Source organism: Athene cunicularia, assembly GCF_003259725.1.
Source record: "Athene cunicularia isolate RWA chromosome 24 unlocalized genomic scaffold, athCun1 chr24_part1, whole genome shotgun sequence".
Lineage (NCBI taxonomy): Eukaryota > Metazoa > Chordata > Aves > Strigiformes > Strigidae > Athene > Athene cunicularia.
This window is the reverse complement of record NW_020799132.1, coordinates 1255072-1266911: the sequence shown is the minus strand read 5'-3', so window position 1 is coordinate 1266911 and position 11840 is coordinate 1255072. Positions and strand designations below refer to the sequence as shown.

At 44.2% G+C, this 11840-nt stretch overlaps 1 protein-coding gene across 1 annotated transcript in view; it reads right to left on the bottom strand.

Annotated features, from left to right (window-relative positions):
* The window catches only part of FLI1 (Fli-1 proto-oncogene, ETS transcription factor), an 83668-nt gene extending 73810 nt beyond the window's left edge, over positions 1–9858 (bottom strand). The window contains exons 1-2 of the mRNA XM_026863807.1: positions 9840–9858; positions 9018–9099 (exon numbers count right to left, since the gene is read on the bottom strand). Coding sequence (XP_026719608.1) covers positions 9018–9056 — 39 coding nt within the window. The 5' untranslated portion in view covers positions 9057–9099; positions 9840–9858. The remainder of the gene's footprint in view (positions 1–9017; positions 9100–9839) is intronic.
* Between the last annotated feature and the right edge of the window lie 1982 nt (positions 9859–11840).

Here is an 11840-nt window from a genome sequence, read left to right as displayed (position 1 = left end):
GCAAATACTCTCTTCTCCACTCCCCCTCCAGCGTTACCACATGGCAGGCTGCAGCAGCAACCAGAAAAGCAAGAGGTTAAAGGGAAGAGTGAAACGCATCCTTTCAAAACCCAAATGGTTTCCTCTCTAGACAACACTCCCTACCAGCCCCGAAAAACAACGGGGGTGGGGGGTGAGGGAGAGGACAGGCTGAGGATCTTAACCGCGAAAGGAAGGGGAAAAAAAAACCCAAACAAACAAAACCAAACCACGCTGGAAGGAGCCTCTGTCATCCACGGACCCCACAGAGCATTTTGGTTTTAGGCTGCGTGACCGACAGGTCTTGGACAGGCCGGCGGTGGGGGAGAGCCGGGGAGCTGAGAGCGGCGGGGAGAAACCACCTGAAAACGTGCCCAGCTCATGGGAGAGGAGCCCAACATTTGCAAAACAGCCTCTCCCCGGCTCCGGGCTGGAGAGACAAGCGAGTCCGGCACCGGAGCGGCTCCACAAATGCTCCCGAAGGCTGGAAGATGTCAAACAGCCCCCCTTCCCCCCCGCCTCCAGCCCACCTAGAGATATTTTAGGAGCCCAACTCTTGCATTTTATTGCCAGGCGGGCACCACGGCTCCCAGGGGTTTATTTTGCATGTCTGGGGATGACTCGAAATGAAGCTCGTTCGGGTCACGTTGTGAGATCGGGTCCATCAGGGCTGCTCCCCGCTTTACCTCTCGTGTTTGGTCTAAAATAAGATTTGCGAAATGTCCGAGAGATAAGGTAATGAGCGAAGTTGTTAAACATTACAACAGACAGGCGGAACAATCTACTGTTTTCCTCCCAAATAATGTAACAATAGAATCTTTGCTTCATTATTTTTTTCTTTCTCTTCCCCTAAAAAATAAAAAAGCAAAAAAACTCCACCAACCAACTCAAACCCTGAAGTTATCGCAAACTTTTTGGAAAAGGCTGGAATATTCATAAACTCTGCGCGCCAAGCTCTGAATCATCCTAGGTGATTGTTCAGTGAGTTTGGGTGTTTAACTGTTTGAGAGGGAGGGAGCAAAGAGAGGCAGGGGAAAGCCAAGCCACCACCGGGCGCGGTGCTAAGCAATGTGCGCAACTTTTAATCTAATGCTCAGCTTTTGGATGCACATGTACATACAGTAAAGGAATTATGACCTGTTTAATGTGGTTACCACCAGACATCTGGAAAATCATTTGATCTTGGCAACCACGGAAGATTTCAAATGCTTACATTGGGACAGGCTGGTAGAAATCAGTTACTCCTCAATTACGATTTTTTGTTTGTTTGTTTGTTTGACTCCGTTTATGAATGAAACGAAATTCTCGACCCAAGTTTTTAATTAGCCCGATATTGATCTCAAGCGCTTGGCATGTCCCCACCTCCTCTCTTCGTCCTTACACCGACTGCAGCCTCACACCGAGGAGGTGAAACCGCCGGCTTTGGCGTGATCCGATTGAAACTAGTAAAGACACGCTGGGGGGAATTTAGCCCAGGAGTATTTCACGTCCAGTAACAGAGGAGTTAACCCCTCGGTGTAGTTCAATGCCAGTCCTTCGCGGGACTACAGAACCTCAAAGATATGGATTATCTGTCTGTAATTCACGCGGGATTAGCGGTCATCACTTCATAATTAAAACCGTCTAGTTAGTCTGTAGGCATAAACATAATGAAAACCTTCCCGGGCCTCAGCTGCAGGTTAGAAACATTCTTTTCGGAGGGTGGGAAAGGGCTTTGCCTTATTTCACCCTCTCTTACCCCAAGAGCATCAGCTGAGCTCTCGGTAAACCCCGGCCTGGGACTGTCGCTTTGAACTAACGCGGTAAATAGGGGAGGGGAGCCCCAGAAAGCAGCGGCCACGCCCTGGCTTTGTCGCTAGAAAACGGCTCCTTTCCCACTACCTCCCCACTAACTGTGACACAAAGTGTCCTCTTTTCTTTGAACTACCTTTCTCTATCCGTGTATTTACACACCTCGTGCGAGGTGCGTTGTGTGTGTATATTATACATACATAAAGCGTCCTATATATTCCATCCTCTATAAACGTATTCACAATATTTACCACCATTCTTTGCCCGGAGCTAAATTTGCAGAAGGCCAAGGTCTATTCTGCTTCAGTCTTTACTAGAGGGAAAATCTCCACCAACTTCAGTGAACGTTTAAAATTTCCGGATCTGAGTTTCCTCTGGCACCGACTCCGTTGCAGAATTAAAAAAAAAAAAAAAAAAAAAAAAAAAAAAAAAGCGCGACGTGGTTTGTTTGTTTTCTAAACCCGCATTCTTACAAGCAAAAAACCCAAACTACAGCTCTGGGATTTAATCCCCAGAAACGAATCCCATTTCTAAACTAAACTAATTGGACAAACCTCTGCTTTTCGGCTACAGCAATAAAAAGGAATCAGGAGAGTTTTCCAGCCCCACAACTGAAGGATCGGGTCCCTCCTACCTCTCGGTCTACAGGAACAGCCCATGGGATTTGGGAACTTGAAGCCGGAAAGTTATTCGCTGCTAATCGGTACTAAGTAAAACATAATGTCTTAAAAGTGGTGTGGAGAAGATGCAGTAGCTTTGAAGCTGCATCGCAATTAGGCGAAGAGTGGGGTAAGCAGTGTCCTGGCTAGTTTTATTTGAGCTCCATGTCCCAATAAAACAGCCCCCGCCCTCCCTTCCTCCCCCATCCCGCAATTATTGAAAAGCTAAGGCACAAAACAACAAAAATACTGAAGGCCAAAAAAACAGACTGCAGTGCACTAGCTCCAAACGTCTGGCCCCTCGCTTGAGGCCATAATTAATTTGAGATTTATTTTTATTGGAGAACCCAGTCTCGTCTGACCTTAGCCAAACAAGACTTCAGCTAGACCCTTGATGCGCTTGAATGGAACAGAATATTTCTCTCTAACTTCTCTTCAGGCGTCCGTGCCTGCTTTGAATTTGTACCCTCAGACTTCATATATTTGGAGATTTGCAGGAAAGATTTAAAGCATTTTCCCCCCCTCAGCATTCATTTTCTTTTTCTTCCCTTTTCGCTCCTCTTTCCCCTCCACACGTCCTCTCTTTCTAAATCCAGGGCTCGGAAAGCATAGGAAGGGCTGGAATACAAAATTTCCTGGATCCAGCATAGTGGTGGGGGGCGGTTTTCTGTGAGTTGTGAGGGAATGGAACCATGAGAGGGTCGCAGAGTTGAGGAGGGGGCTGGTTGCTGTCTAAAGGCGGGAGCCACTGTAAAAGCTTGTCCCTGGTGCCCGAGAGCCTGGTTTATTTTGGAAAGCTCCAAAACATGCTACATTTCCAGGAGAGAAACAACGTTTCTTCCACCTTTTCGACCTAAGGTAAAGCTGGGGAGAAACACGGCCAGCCCTTCCCCACGCAGCGCTGGGGCTGAGCACGGGAAAAGCAGTTCAGGAGGGATTCGCTGGACACCGGGAAATGGAAAGGGATTTCGTTATTTAAATTAGAGAGGTAGGTGCAAACAAGAGCTAAATCCTTAAGTACCGAGTTGTCACAAGGCATTAATCAACGACTTGCTAAAGCCTAACAACTTAGCAGCGTTTCTGCCTCAAGACCTGAGCATCCAAAATAATTAGAGCGATTCGGTGTATACGTAATTAATCATCACGAAGTGTGAGAATGATGTAAGAGTTCACAGCAGCTTCTGCTCACCCTGCCCCTGCCGACAAAGCTACTGCAATCTCCACCTTCTCTGGAGATGCCTGGTCCCGTCCCGAGCCCGGGTGGAGGAACTGAAATTCTGAGGGACGCCGGGAATTGGGGGGGAAAAAAAAAAAAAAAAAAAAAAAAAAAAAAAAAAAAAAGGCAGAAACTGATAATGCGCTAGAGGATGCTCTCAGTAGGAAGGCTTTACTTTTCCCTTTTGTGCCAGGCTAAAGCTCTGAGCTGTCCTTAAGAGCGTGGCGCAGGTTTCTGTCGGCTCCACGCAGCCGCATTTCCAGCGTCCGGGGGGCCCTGAGCACCTGTGGGGTGACCGCTACTCAGGTCCCCCCGCAGCTCCTTCCCCCCGGCTGATTCAGCAGGCACCATCTCCTTTGCGAGATTTCTGGTGTAAAAAACTGAAATAACGGGATATTCTTTCCTTGCGACCTGTCCCCGAGCAGGTGCTGGCTGCTACTGTGCGGCGGGAAAGACAAACGTGGCCGTGTCAGGGTTTGCCAGCAGCCTTCGCATTGCCCACTCCAAAGAAAATCTCTGGTTTGCCCTTAAAAAAAAAAAATTAAAAAAATTAACCCCTCTCTCTCTTCAGGGCTTCTGTAAACTTTCCAGGCAGAGTGAAAGCAAGAACAAACCAAATATTGTTTCCAGCCACCCAGACCATTTTCCTCCATGAATATGCTTCTTTGTACGGCACCACAAACGTTACGGCCACATGAAATCCATTTTTAAAGGCAGGAGTCCCACGGTGGCTCCTTCCCAGGGGAAAATCCACCTTCGCGGCCGTTTGGAGGTCGGGGCTGGAGACCACTGTCCACACAAGCTCGCCAAGGGGAGCGTGCACTTGCTTTGTGGCTGTTCCCCAAAACTCCCGGGGGGTCAGAGTGGGGGCTGAGGCAGCACACTGCCTCCCCCAAAGGGTTTGGGGGGGCCAAGGGGTCCCAGCGTGTTACCTGAGCTGCTTCTGGGGGGCTGCCTGAAATCTGCCCCCCTCAGGAGACTGTTCTAAATGTCATCCCCAGGCGTGGTGGAGGAAAGGAGGGGAAAGCTGGGGTGGCACGGGGGTACCCTCCCCCTGGGCTGGGAGCAGAACCATCCTCTCCTTTGGTTGCTTCTCCCACACAGGCCCAGGGCCTTGGCCCAGCGGGTCTTGCCTCAAGCTGGCAGGGTGGGTTCCTGGAGAAGGGGGTCCCAGAGAAGGGGGTTCACCCCGGCCCTGGGGTGCTCTGCAGGGCCCCGTGAGCTCCAGGCGCTGCCTTGGGGAGGGCAGGGCAGGAGCTGTGTTTACAAGCTGGGGAACTGAAAGCAGAAGCAATGACTTTCTGTGCTAGGAGGGGAGCGATAGAAGAGGAGATAAGCATTTGGATGGTGCTAAAGGGCAGAAGAAAAGCGCGGGCGAATAGCACACCTCTGAAATTATTCTGATACTGCCTTTCCACACAGACTAAACCACAAACTGGCAGTGCAGAAGGGGAGCGAAGACTGTTGTGGCCCAGGGTATCTTGTGGCAATGGTAGTAATTAAAAATTCAGTATTCAGGGGTCATGTTGCTTTGCTTATAGCCCTAATTCTTTCCATATCCCTACAGTCAGGATTCCAGTCATGTCTTTTAAAATTTAATTTCTCAATTATATTACATGTTTCGTTCTCTAAAGTCAAATACTCATGTTTAGATGAGATTAGCACCCTCTGATATACGGTAAATTATTAAGTACTTGCAGATCAGTAAGTCCCATAATGGTAGGAGGAACTGAAATACTTTATCAGTTATGTGGAATAAACCAGTAAAAATATTTTTTATATTTATGATTTCTTACCCTTCTATCACATTAAGGCCTGTACAAGAAGCATGTGTGAGAGGGAAGGTTGGGTAGTCCTGTCAGGAGGTTATGTAGGGTGTTTAACAGCACTTCAGATGCAGATCCATATGTCCCATGGATCCATACGTCCTACGTGGTTGTGATGTAAATCAAGGTTACAACACTGAGAAGCTGAACTTCACCAGAATGACTCAATATAAACCATCCTTGTTAAAACAAACCATTTTCGAAGTGAAATCCTCCTCTTCCTCCACCAGCTACCTAGCCCCACACTTCCCTTTTGCCTTGTGAAAGCCAGGACAAGAAAAACAGTGTGGCTTGAAGGTGGTGGTAGACTATTTTGTAGCCCAGGGGTATGACAGTGAATTTGTTCCTCCTGGGAGCTCCTGAGGAACACCCTGCTAGCAACTCCCTCTCGGTTACACCATATAGAGATGAGGTGTTTTTCTGTACAAGGCACGGAACAAACATCAAGTTTATATATATGGGGCATCTGCTGAAGAGAATTTACGGATGACATTGATCCAAATCCTGCTTCTTTGGCTGTGTAATGGGGGTAGTGTAGACCTCATCAGCTGAGATCCCACGAAAGTAATAAATAAAATACTTCTCCCTCCCACAAGACAAGCAAATAAGTTTTTCTGAAGAAGGAATGACATGAACGAAAATAATAAAAAGATCTGGGAAGAGAGGGGAATTGGAACTTAAGATCCTGCTTTTCAAACTTTTTGCTCACCACAACTTAGGAAGTCCTCAAAGTTCAGTGTGGGGAAGCAGGAAAGAGAAGGCAGGTGCTGTCTAAACCTGAACAGCACCGTGTTCTTACACAGCACTTCCATCCTCACGTTAAAGATGGAGAAATGGAGGAACGGAGAGTTGGAGTGTCTTGCTCAGGAACACCAAGCCCTCTCTGTCAGGGCCTGGGTCTGTACCCACGTTTCCCAGTTATCTGCCTAGATCATTAATCAATCCCACCTCTCCTACAGATAAACCAATCAGAATCTCTCTGTTGGCTCTGGATGCGTTTGAGTCGCTGGAAACCATCACCAAGCTCTGAGGGGCCCAAGATTGACCTAACCCATGTTTTTAAGGTTCCAATTCTCCTGAATTTAACCATGTTTCTACTTTTATGAAGAGCCTCACTGGTCTGAATGAGCCACCCAGGTATCATTTTGCACCACTTGGTACCAAACTGCCCAACTTAAAACTTTAAGAGTCAATGGGAGATATTTCCTTTGTCTTCAACTTTGGATCAGTCTTAAGAGACTTCTGTCAAAATCTCAGGAACAAGTCATTTCCCCAGTGACAGTGGTGTGAATGAAGTTGTACAGACAAAACACCAAAGACAAGGTCCTTGCCCAGAATAACTGCAGCAGACGAAGGGTTGTAATAAAAGGCAGAGGGTTCAGCATCACACAGCTCACTTATCCCTCCACTGCTAAAACACTGGATATAAGTCCAGCCTGAGGAGTTCCTGGTGGATAAAACACATACTTATGTGAAGAGAGGAACTTTGTCCAAGCACTTTGCCTGCAGGACTGTACTTAATGAGAAGACTATCCTGACACAGTTATGGACAGCCTCACTCAATCCTGCTGGAATGTTAAATTATTTAGGCCTGGATCTTGGTTCCACTTAATTCAAAAGGAATTTTGCTACTAACTGGAGCGGCAGCTGGATCTAGCCTCGCAACAAAAGGCAATGATGATACCATAATATAGGATGTCAAAGGGCCTTCATCTCTTCATTGTAAACAGAGCACGTCTCCGATCATTTCCCACATACAGGAACTCCAACAAAGAGGATTTAATGCTAAAGCTGGGCACAGTGTAATATGTTTCTCTACTTGAACTTTGAGTGAATTTGCTTTCGTGAGACATGAATTTCATTTGTTTTCCACAGAGTTTCTCTTGTTCCGGAACCTGAACCAAAGCTATAGGAATTAAATAAGAAAAATTAAATTATCAACATTCCCTGAAACACTGATCTAGGAGTGTGATTTTGGGGGATATAACTGAATGTGGAATCTTGGCCATTCCCAGTTGGATTTGGCTCTAGAAACCTAGTCCCAAGAGCTGCACAAGTTCACCCAATCAGGGAACACAAGTAATGCCACATGACCTGGGAGTCATCCCACCAAGCTTGCATTTCAAATACTAATACTAACAAACCGCCTGCAAAATAAGCCGTAGCCTAGGGATTATATACAGAAATCATTCAGTGAATCATTTCCAATAATGTGTATGTACATGAAGATCACAACTGGCGCATGGATCATTGACTAAGGGGAAGAAAAAAAAAAAAAAAGAGAGACTAAATTCCTGTAATAAATTATTCATTACAAATTATCCACCCAGCTCTAGTTAACACCCTTCTGTGTTTCTTCAGCCTGGGAGAGAAGAGGCTTGTGTTTTAGATTTTCTCTAAGTGCTGTTGCATGCAGGGTTTGCCTTAAACGTGTAACCCAGATGTCCCAGACTTGGTTTATTTACATTCTTGGGAACTGTTGTGGAAAAAAAACTATATGATGTCAAATATAATATAGTACTCAACTGAGTTATAAAGGGACATGGCTGTGCCAACCATTCTTGGGTATTTGTTTTAATCTTATGAAAGAGGCATATGAGGCCCATCAAATACATTCTAAGATCCATTTTTCTAACTTAAAAAAAAAAAATATATATATATACAAACAACTAGAGTGCAAGATCTAGTGGTATTTGGCATTAGCCATTATCAGTAAACCCAACTAAGTCAGTTTGCCTACTAAATTGTATGGAAGAATTGCTCAAGGAAAACCATAAGTAGTGCTGTAAAAGAAATCCCAGTATTATATTGCGTTGCCTGGTGTGACAATCCATTTCTTCAGTAACTGAAAGAGATGTTTTAGTTTAACTCATTAAATATTTTTCCCCTCTAAATCCATTTTGCAATGTACCTTTCAAAAAACCATAACTTCACATATCATCTTGCATATTGAATTCAGTAGTTGGCGCAGCAGAGAAGTAGAGGGATATTAAATGAAATTTAGCTCTGGTTCAAGACTAAATGGTATCTAGGAAATCAGAAAATTGGAAGCCAATTTAAGAAACCACTGTGATATAACATTGGTAGCACACCACCACTATCATATTGGTTTCAGAGCAACAAACCACTGCTCTAATGTAACGCAGGACACCCTCCCTCTAGTACTAGTTACAGAATAACCCATCAAACCAAGCATCAGTGCATTATACGAGACCACTTCAACATATTGTTGGTCCCTGGTGATACAACTTTTGACTCAACCCTGCATAGTTCCAGAATGATAACTGTGATACTTGAGACTCTAACCCCTCTCCCACCAAAGGCAGAGGTTTGGTGTGGTTTATTTGTTGGTGGGTTTTTTTGTTTGTTTGTTGTTTTGTTGTTGTTGGGGTTTTTTATTCTGCAAAATTCAGTGAGAACGAGATTTTCAACTAATACAACTGATTGTGAATCTTGGAGGATTGTAATTTTTGACATTACCTGTTTAAAGATGCTGTCATGTCTTACCTTAACGTAAGACGAAGTGTCTGGTACAGTCTGAAACATCCTTACTTGTTTAATAGATATATTTAAAGGTCCTAAAATTGACCTGAAATTAAGAAAAGAATAATTAATCAAATCCTTTATATGAATATAGAAAAGAAACAAAGCATTATTTAAAAAGTAAGATTAGTAATAAACTTTAAAGGGAAGTGATCAAACATTTGAGTGTACCTTTTAAAGGACACAGAAAAAGGTCCAGCACAGTAACTAAAAGTCAAGTAACAGACAGGACTTCATAAAGTAGAGTTTTATTTCTATGCTTTAACAACAGTTCAGTTTTGCTATTGGATTCCCCCCAGCCCCCCTTAGGAAAAGAGCCGCCTTCACTTTTGAACAGAGCAGAGGGAAATGTTTGACATTTGATTAACTGAATTTCTTAGCCAACAATTAAAAGCCAGCTGAAATACTCATGTTTTCATGTCGAGACTAGTTAACCCTATTGACTTGTATCCAAGGGTTTCACTTGGTCTAAATGAAGGGCAGTTGCCTTTCGTGACTCATTGAAACCATTCCGAGCCATTAACCTGCCGGCCTCTATTGATTTAAAGAACCTTTCTCACCAATAATAATTAAACAATAAATTAAAAAAAAAAAAAAAAAAAAAAAAAAAAAGAAAGAAAAAAATTCACAACTTTCTTTAAAAAATATTGCTGAGGAGTCAAGCCGAAAAGAGACGCTGAGTGGAGCTCAAGTGCTACTTTAAATCCCCTTTTAAAATAATCCGTTTTTAAATATCCGTTTTTAAATCATCGTTCCTGACTTTGAGCTTTTTTTCCTGACTCTTACCTTGAAAATAGTTAACCCATTTCCCCCTGAAGCAGAACTGAAAATATGACAGAGGACTCTGCAGATGCACACGGCTGGAAAAGGGAGATGAAATCGTCTCGAAACTATTCTCTCTATTGGAACAAGAATTCAGCATTTCTCTGTACAAGCCGAAACCTCCAGATCCTTTCAGCTATTTAGTAATACCCCATCAAACAGTAACGCGTTTAGGGAGTGAAAGGACACAATTCAGGGATATATTGTTTTCAGGGATATATTCTTCCATTCAGGAATTTTTTATCCTCCCCCCCCCCGCCCCGGGGTCACGTTTCAGGCGCATATTGTCATCTCAGAAGGGTTCGCAGATAATATTTTGCACTAACCTGGGGAAGAAGCTTCCAAGGATTTTAGTACGACATCAGTTTTAAACGTAACCCTCCGAAGGGTTACCAAAACTATTTGGAAAATGTCCTTCCACTCTCTATTCTCTTTCTCTCCTTCCCGGCTTTGCCCCAAATTCCAACATATTGAAACATTTTTCTCCTTAATAAGAGGAACATATAAAGTGAAGAGGTGAAAGGGCAACTTGGGAGCCGTGCCTAGAGCTCCGCACACAATTTACTCTCTGGTAGACGAGGCGTTTAGCATTCCTCCCAATTTCCAAGGAAAACAGACTCAGACCTGTACCCAGTGACCAGGGACCTCGCCAGAGCCACTTTTTAATATAGAAATTCTTCGGATTCTTTGTTATTATTATAATTGTTGTTGTTGTTTGCGTTCAGAGAAACAAGTTTCCTAGGCAAGGTAAAGCGACAGGGATTTTAGGCAGAAGGTAACTTCCGATGAAAAGAAAAAAAAAAAAAACAGAGCGACAGGAGGGACTTGCGAGGTGCGCAGGAGAGAAATGGAATCGGGGTAAAAAAAAAAAAATAAATAGCGTTGTCAATTTTAATTAGCTTTTTTTTTTTTTCCCTCCAAAAAAATCGCGTGCATCGGGGTTAAAAATGCCGTTTGCAAGCTTTAATCTCATTATTCTGTGGGGATGCGAACACCTCTTTCTGCACACTCACAACCGAGCTAGCTAGGGACCGAATCAGATCACATTTCAAAGTCATTTTTCATTCTTTTCTCACGTTTCCACGTGCGAATTACACAAAACACGGAGCTGAAGAGGAACCCCGAGGGTTTACTATTGTGTTAACAAAACCCTCTTCCTTTTATTTTCGTTGAGGGGCAGTTAGCAGGCGTTTGCCTCTCTTTCCCCGTGCGTTTCTCCCGCGAGTTTCCTTTATTTTTTAAACAAACGCGCCCAAAATCTCAGCCTAGCTCTGACAGGAACCACTGAGCACACGCGCCTAATAAGCTGCAATGAAATAAATTTTAAAGGTTGGCGTTAACAAAAAACTTAGGACGTAAAGGACTTACAAGTTCAGGGGAAATGCTTGCCCTGAATCCTGAGCCGGGTTTGCTACCCCTTGTAATCAAACCCCACGGTGGAGTCGAGAAACCCATGTGGCTAGTTGCAGTCATCTTGGGAGCTTTACTAGCCCAAAAGAAAATTGCTGGCAAATTGGAAACAGCTGTAGCATTGGAGACAAAAAAAAAAAAAAAAAATTCAACCACCCCCCCTTACACACAACACACTCCTGAGCAGAGAAAGTTACAGAAGTTTTGTTTACACAAATAGCTCCAATGCAGACATGACATTTCAAGTTTTCATCAACAAACCGTAGGTGACTTGTGTGTAAGCAACATTTCAACATTCATCACTGGCAGTGATTTTTTAAAGATGCCTATGAAATCTCTGCCTCTCGCACACAGGCGCTTCCAGCCCGCTCCTGGGGCAGCTGCTCTTGCCTGCGCCTATGCCCCCTTTAACAGGGTGCTAGCAACACAAACAGTGACTTAAAACCCACAAAGAATTTTATCCAAGGTGGTGGTGGGGGAAACCTGACAAGTGCTCGATTCTCATAAGCCTGTCGGACAATTGCTAGAACAAATGAAACGGTGGAAAAGCTCGGA